The sequence below is a fragment of the Microcaecilia unicolor genome, chromosome 3 (genome assembly GCF_901765095.1).
Source record: "Microcaecilia unicolor chromosome 3, aMicUni1.1, whole genome shotgun sequence".
Lineage (NCBI taxonomy): Eukaryota > Metazoa > Chordata > Amphibia > Gymnophiona > Siphonopidae > Microcaecilia > Microcaecilia unicolor.
The window spans coordinates 387,963,266-387,983,718 of NC_044033.1; the positions used below are offsets into that span (position 1 = coordinate 387,963,266).

At 41.1% G+C, this 20,453-nt stretch overlaps 1 protein-coding gene across 2 annotated transcripts in view; it reads right to left on the bottom strand.

The window, feature by feature from the left end:
* Positions 1-1,125: 1,125 nt before the first annotated feature.
* EFR3B (EFR3 homolog B) overlaps positions 1,126-20,453 on the bottom strand; it is a 295,910-nt gene continuing 276,582 nt past the window's right edge. For both annotated transcript variants that reach the window (XM_030198680.1, XM_030198681.1), the window contains 5 exons: positions 16,977-17,068; positions 16,507-16,555; positions 12,887-12,993; positions 8,024-8,073; positions 1,126-2,225 (listed from right to left, as the gene is read on the bottom strand). In XM_030198680.1, coding sequence (XP_030054540.1) covers positions 2,120-2,225; positions 8,024-8,073; positions 12,887-12,993; positions 16,507-16,555; positions 16,977-17,068 — 404 coding nt within the window. In that variant the 3' untranslated portion in view covers positions 1,126-2,119. The remainder of the gene's footprint in view (positions 2,226-8,023; positions 8,074-12,886; positions 12,994-16,506; positions 16,556-16,976; positions 17,069-20,453) is intronic.

Below are 20,453 nucleotides of genomic sequence, written 5' to 3' on the forward strand. Positions count from 1 at the left end.
CTAGATGGTTTGTGCTCAGTATGTTTTTATATTGCGACCATTCCAAGAGAAAAATGCCCCCAAAACAGCCATTGGGATATTTGGGGGCCATCATTCTTAGTAGACTGGCCACACAGGCCACCCAGCAGAGCAGTGGGGCTGTCTAGAGGGCACTGGACAGGTACACATCTCAACATAACTCCCTTATATTACATAGTGAGCCCTCCAGGAACAGAGAAATACCTACTGCACCTCACTCTACACAATTACAATAGCCCTTAAGCTTGCAGGTGTCACCTGTATGTAGGTACAGTGGGTATTTAGTGGTTTTTGGAAGGCTCACACATTCCACGAGAAGTGCACCAGTTGAAGTGGGATGTGGGCCTGGGTCCCCTTCGCTACAGTCCACTACATTACCTCTAGTCTACACCTGGGACCTGCCTACTGCCCTAACAAGAATGGACATTATATCTGAAGCTGTCAAACAGCCTGGTATATACTGTCACATCTTAGGGGGGTGGGAGTGAGTCTGTGACCACTGGGGGAGTAAGGGGGGTTTTGACTTAATCCATCCAGTGGTCATTTGGTCTTTCAAGGCACCTTTTGGTCACTTATTTGTGATTGAAACAGGTCTAGCCAAAAATGTCTTAATTTTGGCCCTACACGTTTTCATTTTGTTTCATTATAGCAGAAAAAATGTGTACCTTTTGGTGCCGCCCATATCCCAAAATATGTCCCTAATATGCCCCCTTGAAATTTGTATGGAGAAAAACATCTTAAATCAGAGTGTCGAAAATCATAACTTCATCATTTTTGACAGAAAAACATCCTTCTACCACCTTATAACATTTTTTGGATGTTTTCTTGTTTTGAAAATGAGCCCCATACCCTTTATGCAACCATTTAGGTGAATTTTGTGCAGTGCCTACATTTAAGGTTTTTTGTGTTTTTAAATATTGATCTCATTGTTTTGTCAAAGTGGATTTTTTCCAGTGAAAAGTAACCCTTATTGCAAAAGGGTTTATAAGGATATCTTTTTTCTTGCAGGTGGGCTGCTTTTCAAACTTAAACATTTGTTCTGTTGCTGTTAAACAGTCTTTTAGTTGCAGCACTAACACAACACAATATGTTATAAGCAGATTTATAGGGTGTACAATCACTTATGCACACACTAGAATACAAGCAATAATAAATTTAAATATGCAGGAAAAGTATTTCAAATACAGTGCAAGAAAAAGAATGAAGAGAATAATGCACATTTCTAGGGATAAGCGAGAACAACCTCCCTCCATGAATGAAGGTAAAGGATTTACTAGACTATTGGAGTTAATTCATGGAAGATGTATAAGGGGAAGATGTTGTCTCTAAGAGCATCACATGCTGTTTTAGTTCCTTGATGCATTCAGATTTCTTAAATGCAAAGAGACGATGTAGCTGGATCTGCTTGACATTACAGAAGTATTGACACCGAAGACTTCAACAAGACATCCTGCTCATAAGGAAGAGTAGACAATGGCGTAGAAGCTGCATGTTCCTGATGAGGTTATTTCTGGATTCAGCTTATTCCAGAATGTGGCAGCTCATAAGAACACCCTTCATCATCTTAAGGTAAAGAGCTCAGTGGCTAAAAGCTATAGTTTCATGATGCAAATCTGGAAGACAACATTCACTGGCTGTTCAGTATGACGACTCAGGATTGGCAGTTTATGATTAGATGCATTATATACATGGCAGTATTTCATGGCAACATGGCTTAAGATCTCTCATCTTGATATTACCTCCTCAAGAAAAACAACAAAATAAAGATCGGGAGAAATGTTCCAATTCTCTCTCTCATTTTCTCTCCCTCGTGAATGCTGATATCTCCAAATATGTCTTTAAGAACAAGCATAGGGATCAAAATAGTCGGTCTTCCCAGAGAATCATGTTGTTTGTCTAGGATTTCAATCTTAAAGGTACAGATAAAATATCTTATTCATATCTTGATAATACAGGAACCTTATTGTAAGCAACACAGTTCACAAAAGTTGCAGTTCTCATGACACAGTCTTGTTTACAGAGGTCAATTATTTTCTGGTTTCATGTCGTCAAAGATCTATCTTCCTGGGTTTCTCTCTTCTTTCTCAACACATCCCTTTAGTCAGTAGACACAGAGATCTGGGAACTTCATCTCATAAACTGGGATTGAATGATGCTGTGTTTGGCCATAAGCAGCTGTGATTGTACCAGATGGACTTGGAGGTGGCCTGCAACAAAGAAAAAAAATTTTTTCTTTAAAATATAGCCTTTATTTTAGAAACATCCCCACTCATAAATAGCAGCTTTTTCACATGTATACTGGCATGCACCTATATATTGCTAGGAGGTATGGTAGGGATGCAGAGTAGTTGGGCAGTCCTAACAATATCAACAAGGAATCCCCCATCTTTCAGAGGCAATTCACGATGATAACAAAATATCTAGACACTGGCATTTATTCCTGCCCCCAAGTGCTATTACCACTAAGGGTCAGGGTGCCATTTCTGAATCTGGGACCTAAGAGCAGGTGCAAATGGGGATCATTCTTGCTCCGGCTAGACACCAGGGAACCCAGTAAGACTCAGGATGAGAATCAGGGAGAAGGAGTCTGCCAGAGGGGCACCTGTGCGGGACTAGGATGTGGCAGGGGTGAGGAAAGACTACATGTGTTGCAGGCACCTGGGGGAATCAGATATATTGGGAAAGTGGGTGATTGGATGCTTTGTGGGTGTGTGGGGTGGGGAGGAACATCAGATGCTGGCAGAAGTAATCTTGGGAGAGGGATCAAAGCCTGGAAGGATGATTGGGAGGAGAACTGATGCTACAGGATTGAGTGCAGAAAAGGAAGCAGGAAACAAACCCCTACAATAAATCCAAGGACCAAGGGAGACAGTAGGAGATGACCAAATGACTTCCAGCCAACAAATTGATGAAATATGAGTCTTTATGAAACAAGCACCATACAGGGGACCCGACACTGGACTGTGTTTTGGCAGATAGACCGCCTGCTCAGGGGTCACAAATACTGTGTGGCATAGAAGCTAACAATGTGGGATAATAATGATCCAAAATAACAGTGCGAGCAATGGAAAAACGGTGCTCCAACTCAATATGTAATAAGAGCACATCCAACAAATGGATATCCAAAAGACGTAACTGCCATTCGTTGGATGTGCTCTTATTACATATTGAGTTGGAGCACCGTTTCTATTTGTTTTCCCTATGTGTACCTTTTTCAAAATGCTGCTCCTGCTGGATGTGGAGAGCCATCAATGTGCAGTCTTACACCTATTTTACAAAAGGCTCTATGATGAACTTAACCTCTTGTTAAATACTGTGGGAATTCTCCATGTCGTGACCTGGATGTCTGAATTCCTTTCTGCACAACCTTTAAAAAATATGACTCCATGTATGTATAACACATAACCAGATAATTCTACACATAATACTTGGGAAAAGACACTGTTACCCATTACAGCAATATGAATTAATTGCAGCCCTATATTGACTTATATAAATTTTGCCCATTTAACACCATGTAAAACTTACAGGGTAAAACTCAAAGAAGCAAAGAGGGACATAGGGATAGCAAAAGCATAAGTGGAAGAAAAAGTGGCTAGAGAAGTAAAAAAAAAGTGACAAGACATTTTCAGTTATGTTGGACAAAAGAGGAAGGCTAGAAATGGAACTGAAGACTGAAAGATGCTGAGACCTGCTATGCGTTGAGTGATAAGGAAAAAGTGAACATGCTAAACAAATACTTCTGTTCTGTGTTCATGGAGGAAAATCCAGGAGAAGGACCACAATCATCTGCCAAGAATATATATGGGAATGGAGTAGACATTGCACCATTCACAGAAGAAAGTGTTTATGGAAAACTTGAAAAATTAAAGGTGGAGAAAGTCATGGGATCAGATATTATTATTATTTGTTACATTTACCCACATATTTGCAGGCTCAATATAAACAATATAAACATCTAATCTGCAAACATCACAACACATCCACTGAAATATGGGTGTTATGTTTCAAATTTTTTCAAAACTCAAAAATATGGAGGTAAAAGCCTCAGAGTTCAGACTTATTCATGCATTATTTAAGCACTCTATAATGACTCATTTGATAAAACATAGTTACTTACTTGTAACAGATGTTCTCCGTGGACAACAGGAAAATGCAGACACACTTGGTAGCCTCCTCCACAGGCTACCTACCCAGACACGCTCTCCCTAGCTTGATTGTGAGTGATTCTTTTAACCAACCAATCATGTGAGAGTGACTGCTTCCTGCCTTGGCATGAACTGTAGCTCTTTAGTTATGAGTAGTCAGGAAGGATTAGAAAGAGCAGAAGTTAACTGGGAACTAGAATTCCAGGTTACAAATGAAGCAGTAGTACCACAAATTGTCACTGTGGTAAAGAAGGGTATGAGAGTACTTTATGCATGGTAGAAGTAATTGAAGCACGTGATATGTACATATTCCATGTTGAGGGGATGGAGGGTGGGAAGGTGTGTCTTCATTTTCCTGTTGTCCACAGAGAACACCTGTTATAGGAAAGCAACTATGTGGAACAGGATAATGCAGACACACTTGATGATTTCCTAGCTGAGGGTTGCTATGTAAGTCCAAGTCTCCAGTGGAGCAACCCAAGAGAATCCTGAGTGGGTGGAGGAACTTTATGAAAACAATTACTGTAGGTTAGCTTGACCAAATTTAGCATCTGTGTAGGAGGCGAGTTCTAAACAGTAATGCTGGGTGAAAGCATATGGTATGGCCCATGTGGCTGCTTTGCAGATATCTAATAAGTCCTTTTAGGTGAGCTGTAGAAGTAGCCATCACATGCATAGAATGAGCCCCAATGGTTGATGGCACTGGCTGGTTCACTTGTTGCGAGCAGAAAGTTATACAGTCTGCAATCTAGTTGGATAAAGTTTGTTTGATTACAGGTAAGCCAAGAGATTTTGGGTGGAAGGAAAGGAAAAGCTGTGAAGATTGCCCATGGTTTTGTTCTGTTAAGGTAATAAAGAAGAGCTCTTTGACAATCCAATGTATGGAGAGTTGCTTCATGTTTGACCATGGGATGGAAGCATAGTGGTGTGGATCCAGATTCAGAAGTTTGGTGTGAAGTTGCTGCGAGATGTACTCTAATGGATGATAGTTTTAATCCTGTGTTAGAGAGGTGGAGTAAATAAGACAAAAGAGACTGAATAGAGATGGAAGTAGGATGTAGTCATGTTGTCTACACCAAATGGTAACTCTCTTCCATTTAAGGGAGTATGATTTCTGGGTAGATGGTTTAGCAGCAATCAGTATATTAGAGACTGTCAATGAAGAGTCATTGATCCATTCAGCTTCCATGCTGTTAGGGATAACTTCTTGGGATTGGGATGTAAAAGTTTGTCATTCTGCTAGGTGAGAAGATGTGGATGAGCTCCCAGGTAGATGGGTGGAACCACTGATAATTTCAGGAGCCGAGGATACCTTGACTGTCAAGGCCAACTTGGAGCTATGAGAATAAGAGTTGCTGTATCTTGAATGACTTTGCATATGTTCTTGGAAATTAGTGGATAAGGAGGGAAGGCGTAATACAGGCCCTGTGTTCAGGACAGCTGGAAAGGGTTTTTATGGAGACTGAGATTGGAAGAAATCCTGAAGCAGAATTTCTGGCATTTGAAGTTTTGATCTGATGCAAAAAGATTGACCACTGGTACTCCCTGTTGTCAGAAATGCAAGGGACCATTCGTGGGGTAAAAGTATTCTGCTCAGTTTTTCCGCAAAGGAAGGACCTGAAAGATAAGAATCTTGGATTGCTGCCAGTAAATGGAGAACAACAGTCTAGACAGAGAGGTAAGGAGACTGTGCTTCCTTGTTTGTTCAAGTAAAACATTGTGACTTGATTGTCCATTTGGAAAAGACTTGTTTTCCCTTTGAGAAGGAAAGCAAACAAATTGCAAAAACAACTGCCTTCAGTTCTAAGAGGCTGATGTGGAGGGAACTTTCTGTTGTTTACCATTGTTCCTGGGATCAATAATCTTGAAGATGAGCTCCCCAGCCTCGAGGAGAAGCCTCTGTTGTTAAGGTAATGTGGTTAGAGGATGGAAAGGAGTGCCCTCTGTCAAACTGGGAATTTTAATCCACTATAGTAGTCCTCACTTAACCTGAGGAATGAGAAAAAGTTTGTGGAAGAACTGATTTTTGTTTTGGTCCAACTGTAGTTTTAGAGCCCATTGCATTGGTCTCATTTTGAGTCTTGCCGTGGAGACCATCACTGTAGATGCCGACATGCGACCTAGAAGTCTCAGAAGGGTCCTGGCAGTACAGGTTATTGAACTGAGCAGTTTTTGGGAAAGTAATTGAATAGCTTGAATCCTTTCTTGTGGAAGGAAAGCTTGAGCTTGAACAGTGCCTAGAATTGCTCCTATAAACTGTATGGACTGGGTGGGAATTAGATTGGACTTCTGATGATTGATAATGAAACCCAGATGAGTAAGTAGTGCAGGATAGTTGTTTGTGCCCATTTTTGCTGTGCCCACAAATTAACCAGTCATACAAGTAAGGAGACAAAGATGCCTTTCTTCCTGAGATAGACTGCTTCTACTGCTAAAGTCTTTGTGGACACCCTAGGTGCAGCAGATAGGCCAAATGGAAGAACTTTGTATTGAAAGTGAAGATGGTTGAAGACGAATCTGAGGTATTTCCCATGAGATGGATAAATAGGAATATGGGCATAAGTATCCTTTAAGTCGAGGGTTGCTAACCAGCTATGTTGAGGCCGAAGAGGAAGGATGGTTTGAAGGGAATACATTCAAAATTTCTCTCTGTTGAGATAGAGGTTTAGTTGCCTGAGATCAAGAATAGGCATGAGTTTCCCTGTCTTTTTTTGGAATAAGGAAATAATGGGAATAAAACCCCTGAAATTTCTGAGAATGGGGAACTAGAATTTGCTGCAAGAAGATCCTGTATTTCTTGGAATAGTAACTCTGACTGGGATGGAATAGCCTTGTTCAGTAAAGGAGGGAAGTTTGGAGGGATTATTTGAAAGTTCAGCTTGTAGCCTTGTTTTATCAAATTGAAAACCCATTCATCTGTAGTAATTTGCATCCAGGTGTGGCAAAAATGAGCAAGCTGACCTTTTAAAAGCAGTGTGTCAAAAGCTCAGTTTGGGTTTTTGAAGAGTGGTAGTTGAAGTGGGCTGGGAATTCCGTTCACGAGGCCTCGCACATTGCTAAGAAATCTGCTGTGGTTGTCTTGACTGAAGATTTCTGGAATAAGGTTGATGCCTTCTGCGATAGAAAGGTTGGTATTGATACTGTTTGTGTGAAGAGGAAAAATTCCATCTTTTGAAGGAAGATGTGGAATCTGAAGATAGATTAGTGTGCTAACGCTAGAGACACCCATATATTCCTATGGGTGTATCTGGAGTTAGCGTGTGCTAAAAACGTTAGCGTTCTTACAGCGCGGCTTAGTAAACAGGGCCCCTAATGTACTAGTTACATCACAGTATAAAGGCATAAAGCTGAAACCACATGGTATAAAAACATACTTTATATTTATAAAGGACCCGTTTACTAATCTGTGTTAGTTGCTAACACAAACCTAACACAGCTTAAAATGGCATACCACAGGACGCACTCAGGTGTCCTGCGGTAACTGCCATATCAGTGTGCACTAAAAATATATATAATTTTTAAGGGGGAATATCAGGAGGCAGAGAGCAGCCATTCCTGCGCTAACCAGTGCATCCACATTACTGTAGCACAGGAACTGGTGGCAGTAAGTGGTCATGCGGTGATTTTTGAAAATGGCTGAATGCTAATTAGCACATGGCCATGAATAAAAAAATAGAAAAATACCATTTTTATTGCTGTGGTAAAAATGGCCTTGGCACATGGGAAAAATCTGTATAAGGGCATGTTAAGACCACTTTTTACCACAGCAAAAAGGCCCCTTAGTTAGTTGGAGTTATTAAATGCCTTTATGAAGAGATATGCCTAAGGTGATGCATTAATATAACTTTTACACTTACCGAATTGTAATTTCAAAGATTTGGTTGAGTTTACTTTGAAGCATTGTGGCCTAAAATAATAGAGAAAAGTTTGTTAATCTGAGGAACAGGGCATACATATTGTTCCATGCTATAAAACCTGTTCTCCATTCTAGCAAAACAGCTTCAAAGAGCATCACCAATATTTTAAGCCTTCCAACTTACCCTCATCTTGAAGATAACATTTTCGACTTAAGGCAGCCAGACTTTTTCCTGCATAATTTATTTGTAAAGACTACATTTTATATTGTAAACAGCTTTGCTGTTACTTGCAAAAGACGGTATACTAAAATCAATAAACCATAACCAATGAACAGTTAGCTGCCAATCAAACCTCAGCCAGAGAGAAACACTTTGACTACAACAGTTCAGAAAAAAACACTGAAATGCCTACAGCTTTTGCATCCAACAAGCATTCAGCCAAAGTTAAGATGCATGAAGTGCAAAACCTCTACATTAATTGCTGGGGGGGGCAAAACTTTGGGAAAGCAAGCCATTCAGTTAATACACAGCACTGATTACTACTATATGTTAAGAACATAGCCAAAACATGGAATGCAGTTAACTACACCTCTGGATGTGCAGTTAACTGCACCATGTTATCCGTTGTGTTAGAAATTAACATACAGCAACCTCCTCCATGTCAACTGCAAGACTTTAGTCTCTGCCCATACCAGAACCCCTAATTGGAATTTCTGCATTAGAAGTGAGTTTAATGCAGCAATTAGCATGCACTCACTGTTAATGCAGTGCCGAGCTGTTACCGCAAGTTGCGTTAAACACTTAGGGAACAATATTCAGACCGTGGGAGGGAGCCCGGTTAACTCTCACTGTCAGCAGTCATCCCGGATATTCAATGCCGGGCCATTTCCAGTGACCGGCATTGAATATCCAGTTTTTTATTTTAGCTGGTTTAAAGTTAACCGGCTCAGTTGATATTCAAAGATAGCTGGTTAACTTTAAACTGGCTAAAGATATACTGGCTATTTAAGTGGTCCAATGTGGCCACTTACAATAGCCGGATATGAATTGAATATTTGGGGATAGTCGGCTATAGCATGTGCTATAGACGGTTACCTTATAGGAGGTACCCGGGAATATTCTGCGGGGCATAATCAGCTATCCCTCGCTGAATATTTATGGATAGCCAGTTAAGTGCCATTTAACCAGCCAGGTGCCATTTCTGACCGGTTAAATGATTTTGCATATCAGGGGGCTAATGCAATTTAGTAAATACTACCCCAGAGAAACTTCTAGGTAATAGCCCTCCTAACATAAATGAAGAGTGCTGGTATGGTCTCTGCTAATGCACATATTTAACGTTGATACACATATTTAATGTTGATGACCCCACCAGCTGAAAATTTATTCCAGAGTTTCCATTACAAGTTGAATTCTGAATGAGTACACTTTAGCTGCATTTAGCTTTGTTTTGCTTTTGCACTGTTGAGCTAGCACTGGATTTGCAAACACATCCAATAGAAAACGTTTTCATGCATTCCTTAGGGGTCAGACCAACATGGACTTGCAAAGATGTATGACTTTCAAAACTAGAAAAGACTGCAAGTTGAATATTTTCGGCAGTTATGCAAATGGCCAAAAGTATCCACCATAAGAAAAAAAAGTACAATTAAAAATATTAATTAATTTCAATACGGAAATATTAGATGAAGCATAAGATTCATGGTATATAATAGATTCCATTCTCAGTGAATCAGAGCCCTACATAACTCAGAATAATGGACTCCATGGCGTGCAATGGTAAAGAAATTACCAGGTCAATATTCAGGTGCCACAGTCAGCAGCTTTTTAAATGCTGGCTGTGGTGGTCAAAAAATATCCACATATCCAGTATCACTATTGGGCACTAAATATCTGGATAAGGTGGCCAGTGCCAGAACTTATCTGGCTAGTGGCAAGATCCAGGAGCACAATTATCAATGCAGGCTACTGTTAAGATGATTTATTTTACCAATAGCTTGTGCTATTTTAACACAGGTCCCATTTTATGCAATGAGACCTTGTTACTGATAACTGGGGTTAACAGTAAAATAACATCTCTTAACAGTTGGTAACCCCCCTCCCTTCAGTCTGCTACCCCGATGACTTATCCAAATAACTTAGGACAGCCTTCTATCTTTTCCTAGGTTATCCATATCCAGATAAGTTGTCGGGATAGCAAACTGAATATCTACGAATACGTTTCAGGATTGCCCTGGCTCCGTTCATGCTCTACACCAGCATTATCCATATAGGGAGGAAATTCTATAAATAGTACCCAGATTTAGACACCAAACAAAAACCGCACTCGGCACTATTGTATAAATGGTGCTCTGAGTCAGGCACTGTTTATAGAATAGGGCGTACCTCCGGGATCCACGCCCAACTTTTAGGCACGAGCATTTTCATCACCTGAAAGCTGGTGTAAATCCTGCATGTAAATTAGGTGCCAGGATCCCCTAAAGTCCATAAGCCATGAATAACCCACTGCAACATAAGATGCTAGGTAACTGAAACAAAAATAGTCAGAAAGCCGGAGTCTACACATTCAAAAAGCTGTGCAATAATGGCATACATAGAAATCCCCAGACGTTAGAAGTCGTTGAAGACTTGTGAGTAGAAAATCATTGAGCTCTCTCCTCTAGGTCATCATAGGTGATATTGCTCCAAACAGCTCCAATGTGATAAAGCCCATTTAGGGTAACTATCCAGAAGAGATTAATGATAAGATACCAAACTGTTGGCAGCACTGCAGGAACTGAGTGTGCTGCTTCCCAATTCCCCTCATAGAGGAAGCAATCTTGGCAACAGTCCAAAAATATGGGTAAGAACATCAGACGTATTGAGAGTGTCCAGGCCACCTGGCTTCAAGGATTGATAATTGCAGAACTAGTCAGCTCTGGAAGTTGCACAATAAAAGCCTGTGCCGAAGAACTCGTATCAAAGATCTGTAGTTTCTCTTGGTAAGTTACCTTCAGGCAAGCTGGGTACAGTAAAGCAAAACAGATCTTGCGCTCAACTAGTTGGGTGTAGAGCACTGTAAAGCTGCATTGTTGTGAGGTCACGTTAGTAGAATAATCTTGAAAACACAAAACCTTCCTATTGTAGGAAATTGGTTGCCCATTTCTAATGGCTTGTAGAATGGCAGCTATATGTGTATAATTCAGAACTCTCAGTATGACCACTATAGGGCAAGTAGCTGTCATCTGTCTCAACCCAAGTATGTGCGCTCGCTCCACGTGCAATGGTCCAAGATGTTCAGGTAGGTTCAAATCTCTGGATAACCAGGAGGCGTTCCATAGAAACCTATGGAACTTTGGAAGACTAAGTGCTTTGAAAATATGCCTCCAGGTCTCCAGGAAGCCAATCAGCTCCTTTTCTTCAATGGACTCAGGGAGCCCCACAAGGCATAAATTGCTCCATCTTGACCTGTCCTCCAGGTCTTCTAGCTTCTCCTCATAGATGGCTAGGGTTTTCTATAGCTGGGCCCGTGAGCCCTCCACAATTTTGACCCGGTCCTCCAAATCATGGTTCTCTGTTGAAACTGCAAGATTTCCCAATTTAGGGTCTCTTGAGGTCCAATATTCAGACCGTAGGATGGAGTCTAGCTAACTCACATGGTCTGTGGTCAACCCGGGTATTCAATGCCAGGCCACTTCCGGTGGTCAGTATTCAATATCTGGTTTATTTTTAGCAGGTTTAAAGTTAACCAGCTAAGCAGATATTCAAAGATAGCTGGTTAACTTTAAACTGGCTAAAGATATACTAGCTATTTAAGCGGCTTGATGTGGCCGCTTACAATAGCCGGATATGAATTGAATATAGGTGATAGGTGCTAACCGGGAATATTCAGGAGGGGATAACTAGCTATCACCCGCTGAATATCGCTGTGTAGACAGTTAAGTGCCATTTAACCAGCCAGGTGCCATTACTGGCCGGTTAAATGGTTTTGAATATCAGGAATTGATGTTCTTGGGCCTTTTCTATCTTGGTATCAATGGGTAAGAGGCAACGATCCAATAGAGGCTCCACTGCTGTAATCACTTCAACCACCACTTCAGCAATCCAAGCAGCACTCACGCTGGACATGGCAAACTAGCTGGTGCCACCATGTTCTCTTCCCCAGCCAATCTTTACAGAGAGATTTTGTCACCCTCTGCTTAAAATTGAAGCTCCCATGTTAAGAATGGTTTCCTGTTGACCCCGATGTTTAGAGCTGATATGCACTGAAATGTAAAGGAGTTTGAGAGGAGGTAGTGGAAGAGACAATCTTCAGCGACTTCTCCCAGGCATGGTGTCATGTGACCAGGCATGGCGTCATGTGACCTTGTTAACCAATTAAATTGTGCGTGCAAATTGAGCGTATGCCCACACCTGTGCACACAATTTTGAGCACCATATATAGAATCTGCCCCCTAGTGAAGACGCAATCTGTAAGGATATTCAGAGTCACTATCCAGATAGTACCTCTGAATATCCCATTCAGCAGGTTTTATCCAGACAACAGGTGCTGTTATCCACTACATTTTTAAATGTCAAAATACGCCCTAATATAAATTTTGAAATTCAAAACATTAATATAACTGCCTTTCATCCTCTTCTCTTCGGAAAAAGTATTATATTTTTTGCATATAAATATATGTTAAAGTGAGTTCTACTGAAAATTTGTTAATGTGTTATAAGGTTCATCTAGACATTTGTATTCCGCAATGCCAATTTACTGAGTGATGCTCCCATCTGTTATCTTGGTACCTCAGTGGAATACTTCCCAAGGAAACCTTTCCCAAGAAAATATGGACCACAGAAACAGCAATATATGTGTCAACAAATTAACTCAGTGCTTACTCTGGCTCCACAGTGAGCAGCTATCTCCTCAAAAGGCGCCTTTTGGAACTTTTCTACCACCTGTCGCCTTCTTTCCCGCTCCTGCTCCTCCACTGCAACGCTGTCAACTGAAACATACAAAGCAAGGAAGAAAAGGGAACATGTAAATCTGTTCTGAGAGTAGCTGCAAATATTCCACTACAGTACATGACAATAATATGTATCACAGTATTTTAAGAGACAAAAGTAGCATGCTGTTCTTCAATTGGTCAACAACATGACAGATACCTAAAGTCCAACTCCATAAAATTCTTTATGGTCCTGTGGAAAATGACATCCCTGTGTTGCTTCCCTTTATGCAGCCAGAGATCAGTATCAGGATGCACACTGCACTCATCAATAATAAAATGGTAGAAATATAATACCAATAAAAACTAATATCATGCTATGGGAAACCTGTAGGACTTTCCACACAGCAATATTACCAATACATTCCCACTGCTGACAGTAGCTCTTCAGAGACTACTGGGCTCATTTTCAAAACAGAAAAACGTCTAAAAAGTGGCATAAAGTAGCATTTGAACGTTTTTCTCACAAAAACGTCCAAATCAGCATTTTCGAAACCTATTTTTAGACGTTTTTCTATGAAGTCCATCAGAAGTGCGTCCAAATCTGAATGGGGTGTGTCATGGGCGTGTTCAGGGCGGGACTTGGGCGTTCCTAAGACTTAGACATTTTTCAGCTGTAATGGAACAAAACAAAACCGTCCAGGACTAAAATAAGACGTTTTGAGCTAGACCTGTTTTTATAATGAATAAGGCACAAAGAGGTGCCCTAAATAACCATGACCACTGGAGTGAATCAGGGATGACCCTCCCCTTATTCCCCCAGTGGTTGCTAACCCCCTCCCAACCCCAAAAATGTGATTAAAAACATTACTTGCCAGCCTCTATGCCAGCCTCAGATGTTATACTCAGGTCCTTTAGAATAGCATGCAAGTCCCTGGAGTAGTCTAGTAATGGTGCAGTGCACTGCAGACAGGTAGACCCAGGCTTCTACCTCCCCCTACTTGTTACACTTGTGGAGGAAACTGTGAGCCCTCCAAAACCCACTAGAAACCTACTGTACCCACATATTGGTGCGCCCTTCACCCATAAGGGCTATGGTAGTGGTGTATAGTTGGGGGTAGTGGGTTTGGGGTGGGGTGGGTTGGGGGGGGGGGGCAACAGACAGCAGACAAGGCAAGGGAGCAATGGTGAGATGTGTACCTGGGAGCATTTTATGAGGCCCACTGCAGTGCCCCCTAGGATGCCCAATTGCTTTCCTGGGATGCCAGGGGGATCAGGCTACTAAAAATGCTGGCTCCTCCTACATCCTAATGGCTTGACTTTGTACGTTTTGCACTTGGATGGGTTTTGTTTCCCAAAAATGGACCAAAAAACAAAACATCCAAATTACAAAACCTTGTTCTAAACAGTATTAAAAAAAAAAAAAAAAAAGACGTTTTTCTTTTTTTGAAAATGAACTTCTTTGCTATTCAGATTTTGGACGTTTTTTGCAAAACGTCCAAAGTCAGACTTAGATGTCATATTGAAAATGCCCCTCCACAAATTCTACTCCTGGCAGAATTCTGCACACCTGCGCAACACAGAATTTGCACAGAATTCCCCCTCCCCACATAATTTTGGAGTTGCATTGCGGAATTTGGCCAGCTGCAGGGCTCATAGAAATCATCAGTTCATTTTTCTGCTTTCCCCAATTTCCTCTCTCGACAGCATCTTCTTTTTAGTGCAGGGAACAGCTCAAATTCAGGCACAGCATGGCTCTCAGTTTGCTTGACTCTTGTAGCACTTAGAGTCTCCCTCTATTCTCAGGAGAATGAAAGGGAAGCTCATCTGGAGAATGAAAGCACAGGCATCACATGGATATAACATAGTGAGAGCCTTTTTATGCACTAAAAAGAACACACTGTTGTAGAAAGGGTGAAGTATAGCACTTTTTCCTATATTGTTATATTTCTGAATTTCCTGTTCAAAGACGTTCTTTGAATATTTCAAAACTCAATTAAAAAAAAAAAAAGAACACATTGCAGTGAGAGGAACTGAATAGGAAGGCTCTTATACTCTGATTCTGGCAGTTGGCTGCTTTAGCTAGGAATTGTCTGGTTCTTTAGGCGGGGCCTTTGAGCACACTGGCTATCTTCTTGTCAGGAGGTGGGGAAAGGAAGCAATGCTCACTGATTGCTTGAATGGGAGAGCAGGCCGGCTATTTGAGGAAGAAGAGGTGAGGCTAGATGACTGGTTTGGGGGCAGCAGATTAGTTTCTGGGGGTTTGGGAAAGTAGGTTGGCTTGTAGGGGTGACTGCCTGTCTTGGCAATCCTTCTGCTTGACTAGGAAAAAACTGGTGAGGATACAAGTTCAGCATGAAGAGGGAGTAAGTGTGGGTTGGGGAGGGAGCAGCCAGAGGGCAAGGGGTTTAGGGCTTCTGATTTTTCTGGATTTGTATTCATCAATTCATAGAGCCCGAGAGAAGATCTGAGCTGCCACACCCCACTGACTTTGTGAAAGTATTGCCATTGTTACTGCAAGAATTAGCAACTCCAAGCTTTCCACAAGCACTACAGATTGATAAAGTAAGAGCCCTAAAAACTAGGAACTATAGCTGTGATGTGTATGATGGCTATTCTTAGGGAAAGTCTGCCCTAAATCCTTAAAAATCTTGCATATTTGAGAAATAACAATTTTTCTTGCTATTGCATTTTATTTATTTATTTATTAGGATTTATTTACCACTTTTTTGAAGGAATTCACTCAAGGCAGTGTACAGTAAGAATAGATCAAGCATGAGCAATAGACAATTACAGCAGTAAAAATATTCAAAAACAATACAAAGTATAGCATGGTATACTACTTACAATGTCAGCACAATACGTAATAGAACATTATAGGTGATAGCAAAGGGTAAAGCAAAGATGTAACATATAGAAGGGTAAAAAAGTAGGAAGAGTTAGAAAGTAAGGTGATTGATTTAAAGAAAGTTGCACAAGAGGTCAGAGAAATGGTTAAATGTTAGCTAGAGTAGGAGTGGATAAACATGTCCTGCTGTGCTATATGCAGCCTGAGTGCTCCTTGTGTGTGTGAGAGAGACTAGCGAGTTAGTTACTTCTTCCAGTAAAGGCCTGGTTGAAGAGTCAAGCTTTCACTTGCTTCCTGAAATAGAGATAGTCTTGTGTTAAGCGGAGCCTTTCAGGCAATGCATTCCAGAGTGTGGGGGCTACTACGGAGAAGGCTCGCTTGTGGGTATCACATCGTGTAATGTCTTTTGGAGAGGGTGTGGTTAGTGAAAGCCCTTGGGAGGACCTTAGTGTCATTGGCGGTGTGTGGAGGATCATCCTATTTTTCAAGTACTCAGGGCCATTTTTTTCAGGGTCTTGAAGATCAGACATAATTAATTATGGCTGAAAAAAGTGGATATGTTGAGTTATTGTGACAAAAAGAGTTGCAGAATTTTTTTTTGCACAGAATTCCACCAAAAACACACTTCATAACATTTTAGAATGGCACCTAAATTAAACTCTAACATCACCATACATTAACATTAAGCTGATTCTAACATTAGTGCTAATTCCTGGTGCACTTACCAATGGCATTCTTTAATGTTTCATAGGTGATTTCTTCTGCTGGTGCTCTCTGGGAAAAGTACAGGAAAAGGCAATTAGAGTAACAGTTTGCTTGAAAGAGAAATAAAGCAAACCTGAATTTAAATAACATTGCTTAGTTACTAGAGATCTTTCACTTACGACTAGATGTACTAAAGAGTGATATGGTGCTAACATCATTAGAATGCGTAATTAACAAATAGGCCCCACTACTTAGAATGCAGCCTGTGGTAAATAATGTTTGTGGTGCTCATTAGGATATGCAATCACTTTATTGAAACTAGCTATTAATAAAAGGAAACTGTAGCAATTATTTCCAATAGCGAATTATAAAGTTTGAAAGTTCAGAGTGTGTTCACACCTATTCATTCTGTGAAATGAGGCAATCATATCCTGGTGATCTGATTTATTTTACAAACTTTAAAAGAAATAATACATTCCTGGTGCTTTACCTCCTCCCTCTCAGGGCTGTTTCTTGACTCCACTTCCACCTGAAGAGATATAGTATCCCCTATACTCTTCCTTTTTGACAGACGATCTTCATCTACAAAACAGAAAATAAAAGTTCACTGCATATAGCTAGTTTAAGGGATCATTTTCAAAGCAACCTAATACAAAAAATAAAGCTCTAGTGACAAATTGTGTGCTTATACAAAAAATGAAGAAAAAGCCCTCAGAAACTGTGGGTAAAATACCCAGGGTTTAGTGTGCGGTTATATTACTCTTATAACACACGCCACAATTCTATCACTGGGCAAAAAACTTCATTTTGGATTAAGCTTGCTATTTTTATGGCTTTTTAAACTTTTAATTTTATAACTTAAAGTGTTGTTATTATAAAATATGTTTTTTCGTACTTTTTCCAGATATATTTTTTCTTTCTTTTCTTTTTCCAACAACTACTATTTAACAATAAGACGTAATCTGTTGCACTTAGCTAAGCTTAGCTATTTTACCCACGGTTTCTGAGGGCTTTTTCTTCATTTTTTGTATAAGCACACAATTTGTCACTAGAGCTTTATTTTTTGTATTAGGTTACTTTTTTGCTCTAGCGTTGCTGCTTCTACCTCGCTGTTTGATCATTTTCAAAGCACACAGACTTACAAGGAGGGGCATAATCGAACGCGAACGCCCATTTGTAAAAACGTCCATCTCCGAGAACGGGTCCATGAAGGGGCGGGCCGAACTGTATTTTCGAAAAAAATGGACGTCCATCTTTTTTTTCGAAAATACATTGGATTAGGGCGTTTTTTGAGCTGGGCGTTTTTGTTTTTTAGCGATAATCGAAACCGAAGCATCCCAGCTCAAAAACGACCAAATCCAAGGCATTTGGTCGTGGGAGGGGCCAGCATTCGTAGTGCACTGGTCCCCCTGAGATGCCTCTATGCCAGCCTCAAATATCATACCTAGCTCCATGACAGTAGTATGCAGGTCCCCAGAGCAATTTTACTTTAGTTGGTGCTGCGTGGGACCCATGCAGAGAGGAAAAATCGGAAGAAAAAAAAAACAAGCAAGCAAGTGCAGTCAGGGACGTCCAAATTAAAAGATAGTAAAAGGGGGAATTGAACCAGCAACCTTTTGATTACAAGCTCAGTGCTCTAGCCAGTGCATCACTGATGAGATGTCCTTCCCTTTCCATTAAGTCTCTCCAAGTTTCTGTCAGCCAATCACAGTTCATTTAGCTGACATCTGTGTCAGCTAAACAGCGGTGATTGGCTGACAGAAACTTGGAGGGACTTAATGGAAAGGGAAGGACATCTAAGCACCTGAATAATGCGGCTCACTGACTAGAGCACTGAGCTTGTAATCAGAAGGTTGCTGGTTCAATTCCCTGTTTTACTATCCTGGTAATTTAGACATCCCTGACTGCACTTGCTTGTTTTTTTTTTTTTCTTCCGATTTTTCCTCTCTGCATGGGTCCCGCACAGCACTAACTAAACTAAAATTACTTCGGGGACCTGCATACTGCTGTCATGGAGCTAGGGATGACATTTGAGGCTGGCTTACAAGTTGGAAAAAAAGTGTTTAACATTCGTTTTTTTTTGGTGGGAGGGGGTTAGTGACCACTGGGGGAGTCAGGGGAGGTCATCCCCGGTTCCCTCCGGTGGTCATCTGGTCATTTAGGGCACTTTTTTGGGACCTGTTCGTGAAAAAAAACGGGTCCAACAAAAGTGACCTAAATTCTCTCTGAAAACGCCTCTTTTTTCCATTATCGGCCGAGCACGCACATCTCTGCTCAGCCGATAACCACGCCTCAGTCCCGCCTTCACCACGCCTCCGACACACCCCCGTCAACTTTATGCGTTCCCGCGACGGAGTGCAGTTGGAAACACCCAAAATCGGCTTTCGATTATACCAATTTGGGCACCCACAAGAGAAAGACGTCCATCTCCCGATTTAGGTCGGAATTTGGGCGTTTTTCTCTTTCGAAAATAAGCCTCAAAAGGGCCCTGTTTACTAAGCCGCTTTATATGCGCGTTAGCATTTTTAATGCGCATTAACCATGTACAAGCATTAACCATGTATGCACCTACAATATCCCTATAGGCGCCTACATGGTTAGCATGCGCGCTCATTGTAGGCGAGTTAAAAATGCTAACGCGCCTTAGTAAAAAGGGCCCAAAGTTACATAGTAACCATCCATTCTAGTGTCTCCTCTCCTCTCCTCTCCCCTCCCCTCCCCTCCTCCCCTCTCCCCCTCTCTCCCCTCCTCTCCTCTCCCCTCCCCTCCTCCCCTCTCCCCCTCTCTCCCCTGCTCCTCTCCTCTCTTCTCCCTTAGAGAACCTATGTACTTGTCCCAAGCTCTCTTGCTGGAATGGGAGAGGTAGGAATACAAGGGATAGTGCTAATGATATATTAGTGAGGCATAATCAGAGATTTGATGCACTGAGGATTTAGTTGGACCCCATTGAAGCAGTTGACACTGTTTCTTATTCTAAGCTGCTTGTTACATTGAGTAAATTTAATATACAATCCACTGTGCTTAATTGGTTTAAATCTTGCCTTTCCAATCGATCACAGACTGTCCTCCTTCCACCAGGTCTCTGAAATGCCTATTATATCTACCTCTTCATTTAGTGCTATATACTCCAACTCTCCTATCATATTTTTTATGCTTTTAGCCCTTGTATATAGACACCTCAAATTGTGTTTTTTCCTAGTATCTACAAGCTGCTTTGAAATTGATGGGGATAATTTGTATCCTTTACTCCCTCTAAACACTCCTGGCTTTCTTTCACCATTATTGAAACCTCGCTATTTGGATTCCCTAAATGTCCTGTTTCAATAGTATCCTTCAAGGATACTCCACAGCGAACCATACACTCCTGGGCAACTGTCAACTTCCCCCCATCTTAGTTTAAAAGCTGTTCTCTCTCCTTTTTAAATATAAGTGCCACAGCCTGGTTCCATCCTTCCCCAGAATGTTGTCCAGTTCCTAACAAATCTAAATCCCTCAGCCTTGCACCATTGTCTCAACCATGCATTGAGACAGTGGAGCTCTTCTTGTCTCCTGGGTCCTGTGCATGGAATAGGAAGCATTTCCAAAAATGCTACCCTGGAGGATCTGGATATCAGCTTTATACCTAAGAGCCTAAACTTGTGACACTCAATGCAAAAGATTGCTACTGTATTCTTTTGCATTGAGTGTCACAGGTATGATTATCTCCCAGTTGGTGAGAGCTTATATGTGTGTGCTCAATGCAAAGAGCTCCTTGTTCTCAGAGAATACCCAGTTATATGTTGCCAGCTAAAACGCATGCGGTTAAGTGCAATAATCAGCCCTTAACTGCATAAAGTGAACTGAATAAAGATAGGACTACTTTTTATGTGGCCCAGTTTATGTGGTTACCAGCAAATTCTATATATAGCGAAAAGATTACGTGCGCAATTTTGGCTGTGCAGCCGAATTGCATGCTTTAATTGAATAA